At 39.9% G+C, this 24737-nt stretch overlaps 1 protein-coding gene across 8 annotated transcripts in view; it reads right to left on the reverse strand.

The window, feature by feature from the left end:
- csnk1g1 (casein kinase 1, gamma 1) overlaps positions 1–24737 on the reverse strand; it is a 39319-nt gene that overhangs the window by 4655 nt on the left and 9927 nt on the right. Inside the window, exons 2-13 of one of the 8 annotated variants that reach the window (XM_026162322.1) lie at positions 24241–24651; positions 24005–24045; positions 23047–23116; positions 14181–14329; positions 12933–13167; positions 12739–12824; positions 10771–10855; positions 10438–10586; positions 10250–10357; positions 9072–9182; positions 5115–5221; positions 253–276 (exon numbers count right to left, since the gene is read on the reverse strand). In XM_026162322.1, the coding sequence (XP_026018107.1) occupies positions 253–276; positions 5115–5221; positions 9072–9182; positions 10250–10357; positions 10438–10586; positions 10771–10855; positions 12739–12824; positions 12933–13167; positions 14181–14329; positions 23047–23116; positions 24005–24045; positions 24241–24424 (1349 nt within the window). In that variant the 5' untranslated portion in view covers positions 24425–24651. Of the gene's footprint in view, positions 1–252; positions 277–5114; positions 5222–9071; positions 9183–10249; positions 10358–10437; positions 10587–10770; positions 10856–12738; positions 12825–12932; positions 13168–14180; positions 14333–23046; positions 23117–24004; positions 24046–24240; positions 24652–24737 lie in introns of all 8 variants that reach the window. The other 7 variants (XM_026162315.1, XM_026162338.1, XM_026162332.1 and 4 more) reach the window with 7 other exon arrangements.

Below are 24737 nucleotides of genomic sequence, written 5' to 3' on the forward strand. Positions count from 1 at the left end.
CATAATTAAAAAGACAGTTTTTCTTTCTGGCCTGATATTATTTATTAATGTTTGTCAGGCAGCAAGGTTTACTAAATGCAGAAAACGGGCAGAAACTTGGCAGTAAACACAGCTGACAATGTTTGTGGGCACTATATAATATGCACCAGTGAGAGTCTGGTTACATTTTGTAAATAACTCCACTGGGCCCAGCCTAGGCTGGTCCACTCCCTGTCCCATGAGTCTGATGTGGACGAGCAGAGAGGGACTCACCACAGGTTGAGCATTTTCACGCAGCTACAGAAGGAGGAGAAGGAGGAGGAGCAGGAGGAGAGTAAAGAGAAAAGAAAGATAGATTAATACAGCGAGACCGAGATGATGGGGCTGGGAACATGCCACACAAACATGCACACACACGCACCAACAGGACACAGGTGGACACAGAGACAGAAAGTTAAGAGAGGTTAAAAGAGAGAAGGTCACAGAGAAGGTCACAGAACATCCCTGCAGCTTATTATGTCTCCTAGAATTCCCGGGAACGGGAGTGATACGGCATCACGTTTTGAGCATGTTTCTAAAATGTTAAATCCTTTAATAAAAGCTGCTTGGTGTGTAGATCATTGTGTCCTTATACTTACTTCATTTTCTATGTTAAACACAATGAACCACAAGAGTTGACATTTACGTGCTCACTTAAACTGGGCAAATGTGCACTGTGGGTGGCTAGACTTTTTAATGCTACAACAAGTACTAACATAATGTAGTGCAACTATTTTTGTTTAGTAAAACAATTAACTAGATTTGTTCTATCCCATAAATAGGTGAAAATATTAATGCAAAAAAACCAAAAAAAAACCCCGAACATGTGGGTATTCAGTCACATGACCACTAATCATGTGACTTTAACTTGTCTCCTATTTTGGACACAGGATGCTGTAGAGTCTAATGGACCAGTTTCTAGGCCCACAGGCCTAGTTCCACTACAGCTCAATGTTTGCAGACAAGTTAGTTTCATGCAAACTACAAACGACCGTATCAGTATCATTAGCGCCCAAACCGAGGTTTTCACTGCGACGCACTCTTTGTGACTACTTTCACATGGAAAAAGCCGGCAACAGCCAGCAACTACTTGCCAATAAAGTTGGGGAGAATAGACATTTTTCCCTAGCAACCTGTGTTTGCCAGATGATCACCAACCAGTCTCTAGGGCTGTGCAACTGAGGCTTAACATTTTAAACTGGTCCTATGAAGACAGCCTTTTGTCTTTTTTAGATTGAGTCCATGATTGTGAATAAAAATGTCGTATTATTTCAGCTTAACTACACCAAATATTTCCTATAAGGCCAATTTTAAATCAATTTGCCATCATTATGTCATTAAAAAAATAAAAAAAATTTTGTTTGATGGGGCATCAAAGAGGAGATGGGCACAAAACACACCAATCATAATATCACGCAATCGTGTGAAAGGAGACAACAGCAGCAAGGCCGGCCATCTGGGCAGAGACAGAAATGAATGCACATTAAAAACAGAACACGCAGCTCGGAGATTCAGGAGGCGACACTTTATAAACACTGTTGTTAAAGCTGGTTCATGGTTAATCGCTTCAGCATTAAACTTTCCCAGACAGCTGAACTGAACTTATCTAAAACATGTTCATAGGTAATTATATGTAAAGCATATTAAAACGCAGTACACAATGAGTGATTTTTTTCCTGAGGTGTTAAGGGGTTCAATAGTGTGCTCGCTCTCATTTTGATGTGTTACTAGAACACCAGTGTATACATAAACTACATGAAGTAAGAGCATAAAATGGACCAGCAATTCAGCAAGGTGTTCTGTTAAACACTTACTATTTATTTATATATACACACACTGTTACAGTTTGTCAGGGACGTGCTATGAAGTTCAGTCCTCACGACGTTTTAGCGGTCGAGCAGCTGCCCAAAGGCTGCGGCCAGAAATGTCTTAAAATCATCAAAACAATTTTGTTTTTGGGTTAACTACTTCATTTTTTTTTTTTAAGGCTCAGTTGGGCTGTTGCTGATTCTGAGGTTACTTACTCAGTGGGCCGGTTATTAAAAATTGATTTTAATTGAAGAAATTTGTGAATAATTGAAATTAAAAAAGTAAAAAGTAAATATCCTCTGCTCAAATTTTGTTTATTTGCATGTAAAATTAAAAGTTACGCACAATCTAATTTGTTTACTTATATTTCTTTTCTTTTTTTAAACTCCTCTATTTTTATTGGTCTTATTTGACTTTGTTTGATGTCTGGACTTTAATGTAAAGCACTTGGAGCTGAAAGCGCTGTATGAAATAGGCCCAGCATCATAAATCTTTCCACCGCAGACTTGAATCTAGACCAGTCAAGTGGTCCAGTGCTGAAGTTAAATTGGAATGGCTGCCTCCCTCAATCAATATCATAAAGCATGGTGGAGAAAGAAAATGTGTTTAAAGTTGATTCCTACATTTCTGTTATTACTTCCGTTTCAAACTATGCATCTCCTCATTATTATATACTGTTTAGTCTGAGAGCTGTGTGAATCCTAAGAGCTGCCCTCACTTCTTGTCAGTCAGACGAACCGTGTGATCTTCAGCTTGCACAGCAGTTTTTTCAGTGACTGGCCAGCCATGCAGCGTGGCACCATTCCAGCTGCTGATGCTTAAGACTGGCACCATTTACCGGTTAGTTCCTGCTACCAGCTCAAACCAGTGCCAACACTAATTTCAATGATTTTTACACTACAGTGGGGCAAAAAAGTATTTAGTCAGCGACCGATTGTGCAAGTTCCCCCACCTAAAATGATGACAGAGGTCAGTAATTTGCACCAGAGGTACACTTCAACTGTGAGAGACAGAATGTGAAAAAAAAAAAAAAAATCCATGAATCCACATGGTAGGATTTGTAAAGAATTTATTCGTAAATCAGGGTGGAAAATAAGTATTTGGTCAATAACAAAAATACAACTCAATACTTTGTAACATAACCTTTGTTGGCAATAACAGAGGTCAAACGTTTACTATAGGTCTTTACCAGGTTTGCACACACAGTAGCTGGTATTTTGGCACATTCCTCCATGCAGATCTTCTCGAGAGCAGTGATGTTTTGGGGCTGTCGCCGAGCAACACGGACTTTCAACTCCCGCCACAGATTTTCTATGGGGTTGAGGTCTGGAGACTGGCTAGGCCACTCCAGGACTTTCAAATGCTTCTTACGGAGCCACTCCTTTGTTGCCCGGGCGGTGTGTTTTGGATCATTGTCATGTTGGAAGACCCAGCCTCGTTTCATCTTCAAAGTTCTCACTGATGGAAGGAGGTTTTGGCTCAAAATCTCACGATACATGGCCCCATTCATTCTGTCCTTAACACGGATCAGTCGTCCTGTCCCCTTGGCAGAAAAACAGCCCCATAGCATGATGTTTCCACCCCCATGCTTCACAGTAGGTATGGTGTTCTTGGGATGCAACTCAGTATTCTTCTTCCTCCAAACACGACGAGTTGAGTTTATACCAAAAAGTTCTACTTTGGTTTCATCTGACCACATGACATTCTCCCAATCCTCTGCTGTATCATCCATGTGCTCTCTGGCAAACTTCAGACGGGCCTGGACATGCACTGGCTTCAGCAGCGGAACACGTCTGGCACTGCGGGATTTGATTCCCTGCCGTTGTAGTGTGTTACTGATGGTGACCTTTGTTACTTTGGTCCCAGCTCTCTGCAGGTCATTCACCAGGTCCCCCCGTGTGGTTCTGGGATCTTTGCTCACCGTTCTCATGATCATTTTGACCCCACGGGATGAGATCTTGCGTGGAGCCCCAGATCGAGGGAGATTATCAGTGGTCTTGTATGTCTTCCATTTTCTGATGATTGCTCCCACAGTTGATTTTTTCACACCAAGCTGCTTGCCTATTGTAGATTCACTCTTCCCAGTCTGGTGCAGGTCTACAATACTTTTCCTGGTGTCCTTCGAAAGCTCTTTGGTCTTGGCCATGGCGGAGTTTGGAGTCTGACTGTTTGAGGCTGTGGACAGGTGTCTTTTATACAGATGATGAGTTCAAACAGGTGCCATTCATACAGGTAACGAGTGGGGGACAGAAAAGCTTCTTACAGAAGACGTTACAGGTCTGTGAGAGCCAGAGATTTTCCTTGTTTGAGGTGACCAAATACTTATTTTCCACCCTGATTTACGAATAAATTCTTTACAAATCCTACCATGTGAATTCATGGATTTTTTTTTTTTTCCACATTCTGTCTCTCACAGTTGAAGTGTACCTCTGGTGCAAATTACTGACCTCTGTCATCATTTTAGGTGGGGGAACTTGCAGAATCGGTGGCTGACTAAATACTTTTTTGCCCCACTGTACTTGTGTGCTGTAGAGATTGTAGTCTATGTTAATGGTTGATTGGCTGGGCACAGGCATGAGGGGGTGCATTAGTTAATCTACAGTACTGTGCAGAAGTCTTGAGGCAACCCTTCATTTCTTTATTTTTTGCTGCCATGGAGCCAGGCTTTCCTGTAATTTTTTAAGAGCTCTTGAGCAATAGTTCTCCAGGCATTCTGTCGGCCAGTGGCTGCTTTTTTTCTTCAGTATGTTAAACCACTTAACACTGACCTATGAATCACTCAAGGATAAAATGGCACCTAACTCAAAGGATGAACTAGTGTTGTGTCTACACATAAACAACTTTGCAAAGAACTTTAGGCATATTGTTACTAGCAGCCCATCGTAAAAACAAAACTTGTTTCCATTTTAAGTTGAATCTAGGAAAAATCTTAAAGATAACATAGTTTGATAGATATAACATAGTTTTGTATTTTTTCCTCCACCAGGGTGATTTCCAAAGAGCTATTAAAGAAATGAGGGCTGGCTTTTACTTTTGCACAGTACTGTACAATGGCTTTTTTTATTTTTACAGAAAAGGAAAATTCACTGAGGGATATAGAGACTGGTTGCAGATCGTAAACCCACACACCCAGACAGATAAGAGGGGCAGGTGGAAGATGACAGCTGGTGGCTGGAGCTGTCACAATTCCAGACAATAGCAAAAGGAGACAGAGGGAGGTAAAGAGGGAAAGAGAGGAAGCGACAGATGGACATGGAAGAGAGTCGTGGTGGCTATATGACACATACTTGGCCTCGTCGGGCGGATGCTCCTCTGGCGGAGCTGTAATTGGGGCGTTGGAATGAACAGCCAGCGGATCGTCTGCATTCAGCTCCCCGTTGGTTGAACTGACCACCTGTGACACAGACTGGTGTTAAGTTCAGTTAAACCACTTATGTTTGTCCACACAACAGATACGTATGGAAAAACCAGATACTGCTGTGACAGAAAGTTTACCTGGTTAACAAAGAACAAGTTAACACAAATACTCTAGTTCATTTAGTTTTGCTTGTATTGGGAGAAACTGGTTTCGTGGCAGCAAAAAAACAAAACAAAAAAACACAACATGAAGAAAAACCTGGCTTGCAGTCTGTGAATGGTTCTGCTATTTTTTTTTTTTTTTACTATTTTGTAGCTTCAAGTCATACAAACATAGTCTTGTTTGTTATCAGTGTGTATCGATATTTGCCCCAAAACAGCAACGAGTCACCAAAGTTAGAATGTTGAAATGCTCCAGAGAGAAAAAATAAAAGACTTTTAAGAGTCAAAACTTAATCCCAAAAGACAGCACAGGTTGGGAGGGAGGCAAGCAAATTTCAGATTGCAGTAATTACAATATCACGTAAATACAGGGCTGTAGCTTTCCATCAACAAACAAGCTGTGTCCCTACAGTATACAAGGGCAAGGTCTCACCAGTGACCACACCTGAAACTAAAGTAAAGACTTCACCAAACATGGGCAATTACAACTACATGTAGAAAACTCATTTTAATAGATTTGTATAGAACAGGGGAGGGCAACTGATTTTCCCCAAAGGGCCCATGAGAAACTGGGACTACTGAGAAGGGCTGCACTGGTAAGCTAACAAAGAAATAGTTAATATTGAGCAGAACTGAGTTCAGCTTATTGGTGCAGTCCTCAACAGTCTTTGTTTATCATGTGACCCCTTGGGAAAATCAATTGCCCACCCCTGGTATAAAGCGAAACTGCACCAACATCTTTCTGTTGCTTGTGGAATCCATTCAGCAAACCTATAGACTCATTACTTAAAAATAAAACTAAATGAGTAAAATGACTTCTTAAACATACATAAGAGGATTGGGGCCACTGAAGGAAAAAAAAAAAACATTATTATTTTTATTATAAGTATTCGTGGGTGATGACTCTTCCACCCTTTTCGGAATTCTAAAAAGAATCAGAATTTTTACTTTTCAGCCTCAGAACTCTGGCGTTTTCTTTAGTTCTGTGAAGAACTAATCAGGATTCTAAGATGAAAGTCAAAATTCTTAGTTAATAAAAATAAAGCAGGAATTCTGGGGAGGAAAAAAACAAAAAAGTCACACCCCTTGTGACTGTAATCCTGCTCTGTAAAAAACCATGTTTAGATGAAGGACAAATCATAAAATCAAGATGCCAGTAGCAGCCATTTATTCTTGAACTTATGAGCCTGTAAAAAGAAGCAATGCTTTTATTTGTCACAAAAATGGGTTTGTGTGCACCCACATGCACTCATGAGTACATATAGATCGTGAAAAGTGGAGTGAAGTGGATTTGTTGGCTTTTTGGACATATTTAGGAAAGCAAACATATCTTCTTTGATCTACCACAATGAAAATTCTCAATATTCCTGTCGAGGAGAAGTAAACACTTGGTTTCAAGCTAGTATTGCGATGTTAAGCATAAATAATAATTTCTTGTATGCATTCTTGAATGCAACTGTCCAGACATATTTCATATATGAAATGTGACTATTGTAGCCAATCTCATAACCCTCCATGTGTTCTTGCTCGGCCTTGGTGGATTTGCTGTGTGCTTACAATCATTACACTGTTAAAAGGTGACCTCCAGGATTAATAGTTCAATCGATTAGCTTTCTAGTCCCTGGGGAAGAAACCCCAAACCATATCTACCGACATGCTTCACACTGTGTGTGTGGGTCTTCTCCTGAAAAGCTCTTTGGTCTGTGCCAAACACATCTACTCCTACTGTCTTTGATTGGCCCAGGGCCTAGTAGGCACAAAAAGACACCTCATTCAGGCATCCTTTTTTCCCCAAATGTTTGAATTTATAAGAATCCTGACAGGAGAATATGCAAAGGATAGGACAGGACAGATAGGATAAGATAAACTAGCAGTGCAGATGGTGGGGTAGTAAAGTGTAGCCAGACTGTAAAAAATTAAATGTGACTGTACGTCTGCTCACACATTTAATTTCATTTCACATCACGCACTTGTTGTGGACTCACTTTATCATGCGCAATCAGTCAGCAGTATTGCTCACACATGTGAGCCAAGGCACCATAGAGACGAGTAAAATCAAATCTCAACTTGAATTCCACTCAGTGTGTCTCTGTTTCCCAGAAAGGCACATCCCAGATGCCTGAACGAGTGTCTAATTACGAGCACACCTATTCAGTCTTTTTTTTTTTTTTTACCTTCACTGAACTGAGAGAGAATTCCTGAGCTGTATGACGACTTTTAAGGAAACATTTTGTGCTAAAAAAGATATTAACTTGGCTTCCTTTTGTTTTTTCATGATACAGGAAGAAAGAAAAAAAAGAAAAGAAAAAAACACAACAGAAAGTCCCTGCCTGCCTCTTTAAAAGCCAAGCCTGTCTTGCTGATATGCTGACTTTTTTCCCCCCAACACAAAAAAAGAAAAGAATTGTGTTTATCTGTAAACTTCCAGGTTTACTTGCCCAAATATATGAAAAAAAGCCAACAACTTCCCCTTACACTTTCACCTGATTGAATATGTACGCATCAGTAGATCAGGATAATATACCTGATTGTGTACGAAATGTTGGAAAAAAGAACATTTAAAAAAAGAAATAAATAAAAAATCTTTCTGTAACAGTGTAGCAGTTATCTTAAAGGAAATAAGTTGCGTTTGCATTAAAGGACAAGAGAGATTTCAGTCTTTAATGATCTATACTTAAACGAGTTAAATAACTGATTCTGATGTGTAATATAATAAAGCCTGAAAAAGCCAAGTCTGATGACCACTGCGTTGGTCACAGCACCCTTTTCTCCACACTGTGTTCACAGAGTGCCATGCTTCTACCAATGGCACTCCAGGGAATGATCTAGTTTCACAATATATGTATAAAAATGTTTACATTTCCAAACTATTTTTAAGTGAATGCCATTTAGTAAAAGGAATCCCCAGAAGCAAAACAAACCCTGTTGAAGACCGAGACAGTCTTTGGAATGGGCTAGGAGACAAAATTACTAAAATATGTTCCTTTAAGCATAAAGGCCTATAATGGTTTAGAAGCATGCAATTAGCTAGCTATGCCAGGTCGTTCTGCCATGCAGAAGGCTTCTTGATCTTGCAAAGAATGTCCAAGCATCATGAAGAGTTGTAGGACCGGAGATCAAAATGCCCCAAGAAGGGCTGCTGTTTATAAAGCTAAATCACACTTTCACCATCTGGGGTGGGTAGCACCAGATGACATGCATATGGTGGAGCAGAAAATTAACATTTCCCAGCCAGGGGCAAAAGGGTTGGAGGGGGGGGGTATATGGTTGTAGATCTGTCTCACACATGAAGCTAAAACACTTAATAAATGCAATTCATGTCTGGCATAAAGCATTAGTAACTATATCAGTGTTTTGTGATTATTATGAGCTTTTAGATAATGAAGATGAATAAAAATGCCAGTTCAGTAGCAAAATTATTTGCAAAATAATATGAATTAAATGCTTGAGTACTTTGCTAAACACGAGTTTCCTAAGTATTCATAGTTGTTTAACTCGCAAATAAAATATTTGTCTCAAAATAAGACTAATCCCTTGAAAATATATCGTTTCCCCAAGCGGGGGGGGGGAAAACAAATTGTGTCACAAAAATGCCTTTGCGTCTTTCCCTTCCATTTACAAGCCATATTATGAGTGTATTTATCTTTGTTTGGATTATTTGAGACAGATCTGACTCCATGGAGATTGGGTGGGGGCTGCCGGTTGATCAGGTGAGGGGTGTATACCTGCACTGAGCCCCCGTGCCTGTCCGCTGTCAGGTGGGAGGTCAGATAGGAGGAGTTTGCTTGGCGTGCGGGCTGCACCTCCCATGCTCCTCGTCGATCTGAGGCTGCTGTCTGCTTAGGAATCGGGGGTGGCGTCGGTGATGTGAAGGGAAGTGGGTTTGAAAGTGCAATGGGAAGGGGAGGGGGGTGAAGGAAAGATGGATATTTGGGTGTGCGAGGCAAGGTAACCATGCAAAGCAGCATGAGATATGGAGAAGAAAAAATAAATAAATGAACAAAATTGAAAAAAAAAAAAAGTAAATCAAAATCATAGCAAGGCTTCAGCCATAAAACTGAATCAGAAACTAATGAGCCTGAAGCCTAATGGAGTTAAGCTCACAGGTCTCAAACTTTGGCCTCAATCTCATTACACCTGAATAACAAAAAAATAAGCATGAACCACTAACAAGTAACCTATTTAAATGCTCAGAGCTTTATAAAGCCAGCAATTTATTTTCCAGCTCATCTTCATACCAGCAATGAATTAAATTGGATTCAAAGCAAATGTGTTTACACACGCAAAACTGTAGATCAAATTCAACCAGACTAACTAACAGCTATTCAAGTCCTTCATTTGTAGCATAGACTGCGACAATTCAACCCTGGCTCTGAAATTTGCATTTAAAGCACCCAAATAGCATCGAAAAGCAGGTGCACTGACAACATGGGCACAAAACCCATATATACCCAAAAAAGTTCTCCCTAAGTGCCTCTATTCTACACTGTAGAATATGTGAATGATTACAAAGCTTTATTTCAGTCAGCCTTCATCTTTGTGGGCTGCTTTTAATTACCAGAATTTAGTTTAATTTAATTTATGGTCTTAAACACTTGCCAAAAGTTTATCTACAATATCTAAAGCGCACAGTAAATCCAAAAACACGAAGGCAAAGATGACTGGGATAAATTTGCCCTGATGCCTTAAAACTAATTTTCCAGCATTTAAATATACAGAGATGTTCAAAAGAATACTTGCATAGCACATCCTATTGTCACTGCATGCACATAAGCTTTGCTTGGCAAAGAGATCATCATACAGAGAGTAAAGGGAGTTTCAGGCTGTAATGCACCATGGGTCCATCCACTGGACCACAGCATGGCAAGAAGCAGTCTGGTCCCCATTGCTCAACCGGACGTACCTGGTTTCTGATTGGTGGGTGCTGTGAGGGTCGGTCTCTATGAGGATGGCTCTCTCTCGTGACTGCAGATGCTCCAGAGTCTATATGGACAGACCCCACCGGTGTGGGCTGAGGGGAATAACAATGAATTCAGCTCTGCAGTCAAACAGGTGAAATTACTGACATGTAAAATGTGATCCGTTACTCACAATCTGCCTGCCAACCCAGTCGTAGGTGTAGTCAAAGGTGTATCCTTTTCTCTCAAACAGTTCCGTGAACAAAGTCCTCAAATATTCATAGTCTGGCTTTTCAAAGAAGTCCAACCGCCTCACATATCGCAAGTAGGTGGCCATCTCCTCTGTATTACACAGAACCAACAAGAATGTTCTCACCTTTCATGAGGATAAATCCGTACAAATTGTGTAGTGGGACGACATTTAGATCATTTTATCTGAAAAATCACGTTACATCACAGCCAGTATTCACACTATCAAGGCTCACAAGCTGATCCAAAAGTGAGATTACAGCCATCAATAGCATACCTGGAAAGTTCTCACAGAGGACCTCGATGGGAGTGTTTCGTTTTGTGTCTCCAATCTTCTGGTATCGTTCTTTCAGTGTGTCAGCCTGAAAAAGATTCAAAGCAAAGTGTTTTTTCTTGTTTAATGTGTCTGAAGTAAACGCTCTCTCTGAAAAATCAACTGAGCTTCCATGACTGGAGACACAGCATGATACTACTGATCACTTTATTGCCATCAAGACCATTTAAGGCAGACCTTCCCAAAGTGTGGGGCCCGCCCCCTGAGGGGGGGTGTAGAGCCATTGCAGGGGGGGCACGGTATGAAAAGCGGGGGGGAAAATGCTTGGACACTGCTAGCACGGGGCGCCCACACAAACGCAAAGCAGGAGATGAAGCATCGCTGAATATGTTTCCAAACCAACTTCATTCTGAGCCAAAGACTAGAAAATCTGGTGAAGCATATCTTCCCTTTGGCTTCACCTGCACAAGTGCCAAGGTAGGTCCCCTGCAGAATTGCTTTTCCCTTCGTCGGGAGCACGCGCTGGGCTCTTCAAATCACGGACAAACAGTATCCCACATTCTTGATTTTTAGGTCACACACACACACACACTTGTTGTAATGACTAACTACTCCTGACATTTTGGAGATGTTAGATTTTTATACAGTAAAGTTACAGCGGGATACAAATAACATCAGACTGATCCTGCCACGATTTGTTCCCTCGGTTCAAATCACGGACTAACAGTATCCCACAGTTGTTTATGTTTTTAAACCCATTTTGCACAGAGAGGCATTTTTTTGAAAAATTTATTGACAGCAATGTTGAATATTATTACACAGGGAAAAAAACAACTACACGTAAAATAATCACACCGTTATGCCTTTGCCTTTGTAAATGGAGGGACAGTAACTGCGTGTGTATATGTAAGCGTGTAAAACCTGCAGATAGAGACAAAATACTGTTAATCTGACTATCTGCCATTCTGCAATTCATCTCATTTAAACAATAACGTGGCGCACAGCGTGATGTGAAAAAAGGCACAGACCTTTGACGTTGCGTGACCAACTCTGAGATTTTTAAAACTCCTTTTTTGTGTTTACGTGTGGACGAGGAATACAGTTTTCGGTGATTTGAAACGCCGTTTACATGTGGACGAAACAGCTGCGTTTTCAAAAATACCCGTGTAGGTGTGGACGCAGCGTAAAAGAGTTAGTAGTTTATTTTATTACTACCTGTAATTTTTAATTGTTTACTTAATGTTTGAGGTGTGAAATAAACCGCAATGGAGCAAAATAAGGGTGTGTGTGGTTGGAGGATGTGTTTGTGCGTGTGCGTGCATGCTTGCGGGGGGGCGGGGCATTTTTCTTGTAAAACAAAGGGGGGCCTAGCAAAAAAAGTTTGGGAACCACTGATTTGAGGTTTCTTGTTGCATGTTCAATCAAAGTAAGGAAATCTCAGAAAGCTGATTCTGTTCATCTGGACGTAGCGTTTTCAGTGGGAGAAACGTTTTGTCAAGTGATGAACAGAATCAACTTTCTGGGAGATTTTCAGGTGGTTAAGCAGAAAGGATTCAGAGTAGTAAGCAAAGAGGAATAGGAAGCTTACTGCTTCAATTAACAACCAACTGTACCACTCTGTACACATTAGCCTGAAGAAAAGCTTCTAAAGATTATGAATTTTGAACTGTGAGCACAAAATAACAGCTGGTTCATTTTCAACTGTAACCTTTGTTTAGTCTTTTTTTTTTTTTTAATATTCATTAAGAAAGACTTAAATGTGCCAATGGAGAGATAAACACAATGAAAGCTGAAGTCTTCGGAAGTACATTTTCTCAGTCATATTGAACAGACTTTCAGCACATGCCGCAGCTACTGATGGGTAAATAATATAAATTACACAGCAACTCAGAGTGTGTTAGAATTTAAGGTTATACAATGACTAGAGTCCTGATGAAAGAATCTTGGAAACTGTCAATATACTTTACATACCTTTAGCCCTTGCCAAGGTAGACTCCCACGAAGAAAATACATGAACATGTGGCCCAGAGCCTCCAGGTCATCTCGCCGACTTTGCTCTGTATCAATAGATATAACATCTCACTGACACAATTCAACAACTATGTCCCAAAGCATCCGTTTTACAAACAGACGTCCCAGAACAACAACAATAAAATCATTCTTACCTTTGCCTAAGTGTGTATTGATGGACATATATCGCGCAGTACCAGTTAAGCTCTTGTGCTCCCGGTAGGGAATGTGTTTTTTGGTCTCGGGGTCGATGTACTCTTTGGCCAGGCCAAAGTCAATGATGTGAATGATGTGTTCCTTTTTATTTCCTTGCCGTCCAATGAGAAAGTTTTCGGGCTTTACATCTCTATAGATGAGATTTTTAGAGTGCACATACTCCATTCGTGAAATCTGGTGATGAAGAACACATCAGTCATGGTAAATGATTGGCCACTAAATCAGAGTCACAGTTATTGAAAATGGGTTTTTCTGCTGAACCAAGTTGACATTATTTTCTCAGTTATAATGAATTTCAGCATTATGGTTTATTTTATAAAAAAAAAAAAAAAAAAAGCACGACAACTTTTTAACACTTAAGGTTAACTTGTTGCACTTACAGTGGAATCACTGTCTTTTTTTAGGAAAAAAATTAAAGGTGAGCAACATAATAAATTCATAATGTGAGGTGGCTGCGATGCAGTCTTTAGGAAACCTCTGTGCTGAGCTTCTATGGAGGTCTTTACATTTTTTTCAGAGGATATCTATATTACAAGAGCACTGCAGTTTTTGTGCTGACAAAATGAAACGTCAGAAATTTTGATGTGCATGACTTTGCGCTTCACGACAGCTTCCAGTCTACCCAAATCTGCCCAGAAGAATGCATATACTAACAGATTGCTAATTTGCATACTCGGTAATAGGAGAGTCACTCTCCACAAGCTCCAAGAACCTCAGGTATTCAGGCAAGACTTGTAAAATCAGCTATATGGACAGTTTACTCAATAAGAATCATTTTGTACTGGGAATTCTGGAGCATACTATAAAATGTAAAGGCTTGGTGGATTAAGCCTCTGAAATATCCAGCCAGGATAGTTTTTGAAACAAGGGTTCATTCCTATAGTATGAAAATGGATTTTACTGAAAATATGTCATTAACTGGAAATGTAAATTGTGCTGAACTTGCCGTGCAAATTGTTAAACTACAGTAAACATTTTATTTTTTGATTATGAACTTGTTAGTCTAACTCCAGCTACTATATTAAGTAGCAAATAGTTTTGTGCCATTTCTGCATATAGGCTGATGGTGATTTGAACCATTTCATAGAAATTTCACAGAGTTTTTATGTTCAATGTATTTGATTTCATCAGTCATAGTAAGTGAGTAGAAGTTTTTGTGATGGTGTCATACAAAGCTCCAAACCCACCAGCTGAATTGCTATCATTAACACGGTCTTCAGTGAAAAGGTCCGGTCGCACAGGTCAAAGAGGTCTTCTAGACTTGGGCCAAGCAGCTCCAGTACCATGGCATTGTACTTCCCACAGGGCCCAAAGTAAAACACCTGAGGCACACCTTCTGCTAAAATACGAGGAGGAAAGAAATAAAAATTACAAGGAGACACAAACCCAGTAGTTGCCTTTATATATGTTATTTATTTTAAAGTATCTAAAAGTAATCCAAGACAACTCTCAAAAGCTGGGGTACTAAACACGACATACAGAAAAAGCTCAGTGTTTTTCATTTGTATACAGTATTTAAAATCTGTTTATTATTCCCGTCTCCCTTGACTAATGACGTTTCCAACTTGGGTCCAAGGTCAACCATAAGAGGCCCTCAAATGGACCGATAGGAGGAGGAGCACTACGAGGTCGTTGAGGACAGAGCGCTGCTAGGTAAACATTAACCCTGAGGTGAAATACTGTGTCATTCTGCCTCTGCAAGCTGAAAACTAATCTTTTCTCTGGCTCATATCACAACCTCCCAACTGAATTATGATCTGTCTGCTCTACTCACTCTCACTGCTCAAAAATCCTGTCCATCTGTCAACCCGGCTCTTATTTTACCTCTTGCCACAGTGTAATTTAGTCTTGGGTGATCAGTCCGATGCCACTGGAACTTGCATAAAGGCTAGTGCTCTTTTAATTCTTTGTATGTGTAATCTGGGAATGAAAGCTCCTTCTAACAGTTAAACTTTGGGGGGGGGGGGGGGGGGGGGGGGAGCGCAACATGTGCACTGATTTCCTCCTGCAGTTTTAATTTCAATTATAGGCACGTCACAGAATCTAAATATATATTCCATCTGCAGGATTTACAGTTATATGCACATGCAATTGTAATTGGTGGTAACATTTGTATTCTTTGTTGTTATCCTGACCACCGCCTGAACTTTAGTTTCAAAGAACAGGAAATCAGGTCAAACTGTTAACTGCCTTCAGGGAAGCATGACTCAAAGTTTGGCTGTGCTTACTTCTAGTCAGACTCCTATTAAAAAGGTCCTCTCAAGAAACTTCAAAGGGAGATCCAATCATAAGGACCTTGCTATAACAGAATAATAAAGTTATACTCAGTCCTTGGACATACAGTATAATTGCAAAGTTAAAAAAAAAAAAAAAAAGATCCTAAAGTCAGTCTTTCAATCATCAATCATCTTTTGCATCAGACTTTGAAAGTAACCGTCTTCTTTCTTGTGTGTGTGTGTGTGTGTGTTGCGATGCAAGTATACATGTAGATTAGATACATATGTAGATTTAAAATGCATCCATCATTAAAACTCCTCTCATCCAAACAACCCCTAAGCAAATAGTTTTATAGTGAAATCTAACAAAGCTCTAATAGTCCCTTTAAACACAACACTGAAATGTAAATTTGCATCTCTCTTTCAATGGACAAGCTTGAATAGAAAAGAAAAGAAAAAGTTATGGACAGGATGTCAGTCCCCATTGTAATGGTTTGGTTTATTATTATTATTATTATTATTATTATTATTATTATTATTAGCCATATGAAGGTGTGACGACACTGTTTGTTTGTTTTTCAAAATAATGGCAAAACAAACCGACAAAAAGCTAAATACAAATAATACTCCCAAATTTTGTGCACTGATGTATTTATATTAAAACATGTTGCTGGAGACATTTGGCTTGCCAGCTGGGTAATGGGAAATGCACTGCAGTATGAAAGGTGGCATAAATGCTGTCAGCAAGCATATGGGCATGTAGGAGTCATGCTGCGCTCCATCCTGTGCTTCTGGACACCATTATGTAGTTCTGTGGGTTGCTAATTGTACCATAGGAATGAGTGGCTTGAAACCCTGTGTGCCTGTGGGAGGCCTAAAAATGTGTCAGATTGGAGATGTGCGGTAAATAAGTTGATAAACAGTTTAAAACAATATGGATCTAGCTTTTAACTAGCAATGGGGATGGTCAAACCACTGTTGTCTACAGCACAAAAGTCAAACAAACATTAAAGACTGAACCTTTTTGTCCACAACCACACACAGCAATTCCACAGGAAAACTCAAACGCTGTTGGAAGCTACCAATTTTGCAGGTACCACTTCTCTCTTTCAATTTTTGTAAACATAAAGATTGCAATGACTGCTCTGTGTGCTCACCTGGACTGTAAGAGTTTCTTCAGTATTTGCACAGAGCATAGACAAAGTCTGCATTTTCAACAAAGTGGACGGGATGCAAAAGTGACTGAATACGGAGAACAGCACTGAGGGATTGCCTTTATTAGAGCAATATTTTGAAGGAAATATGCACCTAAAACCTGCACAAATCTACACATTGCTCGTGAATGCATGATAAATGAAGACAGCTCATCCTAGCCAAGACACACTCCCCCATTTATTCACAGGTTGTGACACTGAAATCTGTATGTGCAATTTTTCAACCCAAAGTCAAGGATCAAGTCTTCCACAGGTCCAAAATGCCACATAACTGTCATTTCTTTGGTAGACATGCGTTGTGGACCAGATTGCACAACAAGAGTGCTGAAACGCATCACAGAAAGACTGTGTGTGAATGTGTGTGTGAATGGGTGGATGACTGGATATGTAAAGCGCTTTGGGGTCCTTAGGGACTAGTAAAGCGCTATATAAATACAGGCCATTTACCATTTGTAATCAGGTTAGAAGAAAATGAATATCTTACAGAAATTAATTTTGGATTAGTGTGTGACGCTTTCTCTGTGAAGATCGCATGTTCTCCTTATGCATGCGTGGGTTTCCTCCCACAGTCTAATATAACGCAGGTTTGGTGAATTCGTGACTCTAAATTGACTGTAGGCGTGAACTCCCTTTTCTCACTATGCTCTGTGTGTGTGTGTTTGTCAGTGTTGTGAGAGACTTTATTTGTCCAAGACTGTACTGCGCTACGCGTCAACCACTGTAAGCTAGGAGAGACTCCAGCCCGCCATAACAGGATAAGCAAATCAAAGACTGGTGGACAGATTTTTCCACTGTATATTACTAATGGGTGGGTTTTACTGAGAAAATTGTGAGCAGGCTCCTCGTGATGGTTCTACAGCAGCTCCACACCAAACTCCTGGAATACAGCCAGCTCCTGCCTGATGCAAGATTTTGCACATCGTGCAGATCCATCTTTGATTGGCTGCCTGCACTACTGATATAGCCTGCAATTGGTTGCTCAGCTCTACCCTCAAATCAACATCAAGCTGGCCCCTTTCAATTTCTAACAGACGTATTTGCTGGCTTGCTTCTGTTGTTCAGTGGCTGCTTTCCCTAAACCTGTGCAGATGGCTGTCAATGTGCTCATTTGTTGGACCAATTATTTGACTACTGTGGCATTTTGTGCCACACACATATTTGCATTTCACCTGTAAAAGCTCAACAACCAGCATATCGTTTTTGCTGTTTTATTAATTAATTTGAAATAAAATCTGAATTCTTTTAACGGTTTCGTGAAATAAATATCATTGTTAACAAAAAACAAACAACAACAACAACACTAACATGCTTTTCCATATTTTCAGTCTACATACTGTTATAAATGGATGTGGACATATTTACCAATAATGCAGTAGGAAATGCAAAGCAATAATGCAGAGCTAAGAGCAGAAAAAAAAAGGCCTTCTTAAGAGAGTTAACAGAGTTCAAGCATTACTCGCATATATGCGAGTAACAGAGTTCAAGCATTACTCGCATATATGCGAGTAACAGAGTTCAAGCATTACTCGCATATATGCGAGTAACAGAGTTCAAGCATTACTCGCATATATGCGAGTAACAGAGTTCAAGCATTACTCGCATATATGCGAGTAACAGAGTTCAAGCATTACTCGCATATATGCGAGTAATGCTTGAACTCTGTTAACTCTCTCAAGGCCATTTTTTTTTCTGCTCTTAGCTCTGTCTGATGTCATAAAGAGTAAAGAGCCAGATCTCTCAGGCACACAGAGAGGCAGCCAGTCATAAGAATGGAAAACAGGGAGGGTGGTCTTAAAGATGAAGGAACTAAAATGGTTTGTTTCAGTCAGAATGAAGTAACGGTCTGCACTCAGGTCCAGTACAAGATAAACAAGGGTAATTTTGAACTGAGAATTGTGCAAAGCCACTCTAGGAGTTTAAATGAGCATAATGAATCCCCTTGAAAATGCTGTGCTTCCTTTAAGTGACAAGAAATCAACATCTGTAATTATACAGCAACTATGGTGTTAAAAACAAACATTATACTCTATCATTCTATGCAAAAATAAAAGCTGCAGGAAAATCCTGTGGTTCTTTTCGATCTTTAAGTCTCCCTTTAAACACACTCAAGAACATTGGGCTCTTTAATTTCTAAAAGCACACAAAAACACCACTTTATGGTTTCTCTAATCCCTCATTTTCTCTAATTATTTTCACTCAAATCTAACTGTGTAATGAAAGAAGCTCAATTTTCTTCAACATATATCTATGATTTCCCATAAGTGGGGACACACACACACACACACACACACACACACACACACACACGATAAAACCTTTGGCCTTTTCTTTACATGTCGGTAACATCTATTAAACTGTGTCACCATTGGACATGTTTACTCGTTGTGCCCTGCAGTGCTTACAGAGATGGTGTAGTGTTTCATGACGAGGTCTGCCTGCCAATACCTTTAACAGCTCAACAATCTCCACCCACCCCTGAACAAACCCTCACGCTCTTAGAAACATTTTTGCCCTCCTCACAATGCTGTGTCATAATCTCACTGGCTTGTAAAACCAAAGCGATGATGCACCCCTGATTGCGATGGCAAATATTAACTGCAAGATGATGCTTGATTTTTAATTGAATCATCCTCATTAATATCCAGTGATAGTTGTTTATGCATCAGATAACAACACCTGACAGAGCAGCTGAGTCAAACCACATTAATTCATAAAGACCCCATCATGCAGACATTGTGATAACCACATTGGCTGAGAGGAATGTAGCACAGTACACAGCCAAGAAGAAATGAGGTCACGTTATCCCATCTGGAAGAAGAGGACAGAGGCAGGTTAGTACTAAGAGAGGCAGACCCACTCTCTAAATATTTAATGAGTTTCCGCACAGTTGGCCTTTTCCAGCCCTTGCCTTTGCAAAACAATAGCCATTATACTCCCTGTCGGGTTATCACATATGCATGTAGAGCTCCAAAAAAGCACATCAAAGATCACCCACGACACAAAAAAAGGCTTTTATTTTCCATGACAAACTGTTACTGGGGTCATCCCTAAACACTGTAACATCCCTATGTTTTAAAGAGCACATTAGGTAACAAATTAAAACCAAACAAAAACAAAATGACCTCAAAAGCTCGTTTGGGTCAATATATCTGATATGTATCCATTATTATTGTACCCATTTTACCAAGACAACCGTGGATACTGTTTTAAAAAAAAAAAAAAGATTTTTCCATAGTTCCATTGTTTCTAGCCTTCACACCCATTTCCTTTAGTACCAACACTTAAAAAAATGACTTAATTTCATTCTCTGTGGTGCTCATTTGATCCTGCCAACATTCTTGCTAGTGGTTGCTGTAACAGTGATGCGTCAGCAAATCCTGACTAATCTTTTATGACAAACCGAGAAGTTGTCAGTTATTGCTTTGCATTTCATTCTGAAAGCTAGATAATAAGATTTGTTGGGCATCTGGATAATCTGGAAAAATAAAAATGGCTGGCAGTGTGGGTACCATTAAAACTAAAATCACTGTTTCACACTACAAATCAAACGGTGCAAGGGACAAATTGTAGGCATTATGAGTGAATAACAATAATAATAATAATAATAATAATAATAATATTGTTGTGTTTTGGGCTGCGGGGTAATTGGGTTTTTTTTTAGTTCCTTGAAGTTTTTTTTTTTAAGTTAAGTCCATGACTAACTGGTCTAACTGGTTACAATAGGAGAACATTTACAACCTTAAGATTCACATTTCCCTATGAAACATCAAGACAGGCCAAAAAGCAAGTGCAAAGATTGAGACTTAGACTGGCCAGATTTTTGAAAGTACAGGTCTGAATGAATGTTATGCTGCTTTGCCAAATATGTAAATAACCAACTCATTGCTAAAAATTCACCATGTCAGCTTAATCAAACAATGCAAGCGTTTTCAGTTTTCAACTGCACAAGCTACTTAGAAAAAAGTAAAAAAAAAAAAAACGAAATATATAAGACTTGATAATATATATAAATATATTAAAAAAATATAGCCTCAAAATTATATCATGATTAATGGTGTGATGGAGAAAGAATAAAATAGTGGAACAAGACAAAGATGAAGACTAGTTTGAGACCATTTCAAACAAAAGAAAAAGCTAAACTTCTTCTGATGCCAGTAAAAATATACTATACCAGTAAAACTAAGCCACTGTTGGACAATGAATTATTTGTTACTGTCCTTTTCAGTAAGTCACAGAGTTGTATGCAAAAAACTTTGTTCAGACAGCTGCACCATGTTCAGCTGAGCATGCTGCTGACTTGCATTTTGAACACTCAATGATGGAAGACAAAGGGCTTCTGAATATAATTTCCACTTTCATTCCCAGGTACACAGTTACTTCAAGAACTTACTTCCTGAAAGTAAACTATGAAGAGGTCAAAAAACAAAAAAAACTGCCCTTTATGCTTGTTTCACACTTGAGCAGGGGTAGGGCAAAGGCAATTCGCAGGCAATTATGGACTGACAGTCCACCAGCACAGAGGGTTTGTTGTCATACAGCCAGTCTGTGGGCTACTCTTACTCATGCTGTTGATGGTCCATCAGCCAGCCACAGAGAAGAGCAAAGTTACAACATACAAAGAGCTTTAAAACAACGTATTTCTGATCTTTGATTTATTTTTCCCCCAAGCTTCTCCCACTGTCTCTCCATTCCCTATTTGAGCCAACTCGTCTGACGATTAGGTCAGTCAAATCCTGATTGATTAGGACATGCAGCAGAGATTTTGGAGGACTGCACTAGAATACGTTTGTGGTGGGTGTTAACCCCTAACTGACACTTCTGTGAGACCATAATTTAAGCTTGCAGGAGACTGAGCCTTGCACTCCTTGCACTCCCTAGCTTGAGCCTCGCTACAGAGGCGTATCGAGGGGTGATGTTTCACATTATTCGTAAGGATTGGTGAATAGAGACCCGCAGACTGATAACAATGCTTCTGACGAGAACACACGCTGCATATATTGGAGATTAGGGCTGTGTGATATGACCAAAATCTCATATCCCGATATAAGACATTTATCGTCCTGGCAACGATATAAATCACAAAAATGTAACATTTTATGTAAATTCTGTGAATCTCGGGCAACTTGCGTGAAGTGTTTCCAGCTGGGCGTCCTTTACATGGAGTCCAGTGTTTTAACCCATGCATGAAACGATACATTTTTAGACATAAGTTGTAACGGCCACCATTTTCTTTCAAAGTTTGAGTCTAAGGTTTATTTTTTAGCACCTGACGGCTCTTTTTTGCTTCTCATCCATAAACTCTCTTCAAAATAAAAAATCACGTGAAAGAGTATGCAAAGTCTCAACAGGATCTTGAGCTTTATTGTGAAAGGTTTATGTGGGAAAACAAACAAGCGGACAGCGGAGCCACGCGATGGTTTTACCGTCGTTGTTGCTAACAACACGCGCTTGTCGGTCCGTAGAGTGGTTATATTAAATATAAGAGAAAAGAGAACTTTACGAAATTAATATAGCCGCTACAGTGACCATCAAAACAATGAAAAAAATATTGCCGTAAACAGTTTATTTTACGACACCATGAAACAAACGGTAGCGTCATAGGAAACGATAGACGTTTTTATACCGTCATCCGATATATATCGTTATATCGAACAGCCCTATTGGAGAATGGCTTGAGGATGGTCTTGTCAACTTCGACATTCCACCACAGAAAGAAAAAGCTGTTGTCCATGACAATGGTGCTAATGTTGTAGCAGCTGTAAAGATTTTGGTAGAAAAGCATGGACGGGCATCAGCAATTAGATGGCATTCACTGAGCTAAAGGATAAGCAGCTGCAAATGAGCACACCACAGCACATGCTTCAAGATGTAAGTATTCACTAGAATAGTATTTATCAGGTTACCCAGGCTTCTGGAACAAAGATGGCTTGTGACTACTGCACTGTCTGACCCAGCAGTGGTTCCACGAGGAAAACAACACTATCTTGATCTGAAGCCTAAACAGTAGAACCTGACTAATGAACTGAGCCAAGCCCTTGAGCCAGTTGAAAGGGCTACAGTAATCCTGAGTGGGAAACATTGTGTTACACTCTCTGTGCTTCAACAACTTGCCCAAAACCTGAAGACGTCCATATAGAGTTGAGTTTTGCGACTTCAGAAGCAAGGTTCGTTCAGGCTCATGTGCCTGAACTGATCACAGCAAAATACAAAAATTATTTTTCTGTTTCAACCTGAATCTCTAAACAAGTTCTTGCCACCTAATGAAGCATTATAGGTCCAAAGCACAGCACAGACTCTGGCACTCACTGCCAAAACAGAAGCAAAGCAGCCCAATGGAAGTGAAAATAGAAACCACCTTTCATAGTGAACTGCACCTCTGGCAATACTATTTTCACCCAAGGTCACTGTTCAACATGCTTTCTATGCACGTAGGCATTCATCCAGTCATATACACACTCCCGGAGATTAAAGTCAGCTTAATTTCAATATGTAACCTGAGAAGAGTAATCACTTGTTGTGGAAATGATGCAATCTTTAGGCCGATCTTCCAAAACAGTCAAATCACTATCATGAAGTCACATAAAACCACCAGACGGGAGTAGAAAACAAATCTGTGACCTTACCTGCAGTTCCAAGTGTTTTGTAGAACCGGTACTCTAAATGCAGCTGTGGTGCCCTCGACTTCACTGGTTCCTGAATGGTAAACACATCAGACCAGTGTTCAATAAATCGGACATAAACACTGGAATAAATGCAGTTTTAATGCTATGAATTTCACCTTGCAAATGTTTGTGTATGGGTCAATATTCAGAGCAACACTTCAACAAAACATCACATTTGAGCTAAAGAAAAATAGTTTGAATATACTTAAAAATATACCTAAAACAGTCACTTTGCTGTGCCCCCAAATTCTAAACTTTATTTCCAGTTAACTGTTCTGAACTTTCAAACTCAACACACTTTAAATTGAAACTTCTTTTCTTTTTTTTCCAGCTCAAGTGTCAGCACACCATACAATAGAGTGAGTAGCTAAAAGCCATTTGGTTGGTAAGCTTAATACGTTGATTCTGTAGCAAATTACAACTCTCTGGTGAGCAATAATAAGGGCATGAGTCAGGAGCCATGATTTCCAGTCCAGCAGCCGCTGGAGAGACACGCCTAGCTGAGCATCTACACCTCACTCACATTTCTCCTCAAGAACAGTTACAACACTACGATTGCACCACTGCAAATTGCAGTCAAAATAGCCCATCTGAAAATCACTTTAATATCAACACCTAATACTGAACACGGAGGAAAGACTAACAGTAAGCATCTGTTTTATTCTGTTTTCAATGTGCTAATCATCTAGTTCAGATTCTCATTATCGCTGACTGTTATATTCAAGCAATTACAATAAAGCAAACCATGCTTTCAATGTTTTCTGTACCAACATTTCTGATCCTACTATTACTAATTTCCGTATTGGACCTTTTTCACATAATGAAGCGCTTTAAAAGTAATGACTTTAGCATTAAAATTGATTCTAAAAATCATCTGCAGATGTGAGAAGTCAAGCAATAAAAGCAAGAGTGCACTTACCAGTTTAATAGCTACATACTCATTTGTGTAGAGATTTTTTCCTGGAATAAGACAGGAGAGCAAAAGCATGGTTCAGATGTTTTAAAAATAAATTACACTATTTTAGAGAAAAGATAACTCTGTAATAGATTAGATGACATACTTCCAGCAACCTTTGCAGCATCCATGTCTGCTATGTCTGCTAGCAAATCATGTCCTGCATAAATATTTTAACATCTGATTGAGATTCAGCTTACCAAGCTTCAATTCGCCAAAGTTTCCACAACCGATCTTCTTGCCCACACGAAAATTTGGCCCCACCATGAGAACCCCAGAGGAGCTGGAGGAGCCAGATGGCCGCGACGGGTGTCCGCTGCGGCCTCCCTGGGACACTTTAGCGCTCCTTTGTCGGTCGCCATACTTGTCTCTTTGCTGATCCATGGTGAGAGCAGCACAGGTCAGCAGGAGCCTGGAGTGATGTACAAAAAGGCCTCCTGGGCCGGGCCCACCACAGCCACAGCCCTGGTCACTGGAGGTGCCTGGATGGTACAGTCACTCTCATGGGACAAAACTTGATGCAGCTGACCGACACTCCGACCTGTCCTCACCCTCACCTCTAAGAGATGTTAGGCCTCAACATTTGTCACAGGAAGGAGAAGGTGAAAGACCTGTAACAAACAACATATGGCAATACTTAAGATATTACCCTTTAATAAAGAACATTTTACCCTGATTAAACTCTTAAAAACCTCAT

This window comes from Astatotilapia calliptera, chromosome 1 (genome assembly GCF_900246225.1).
Source record: "Astatotilapia calliptera chromosome 1, fAstCal1.2, whole genome shotgun sequence".
NCBI lineage: Eukaryota > Metazoa > Chordata > Actinopteri > Cichliformes > Cichlidae > Astatotilapia > Astatotilapia calliptera.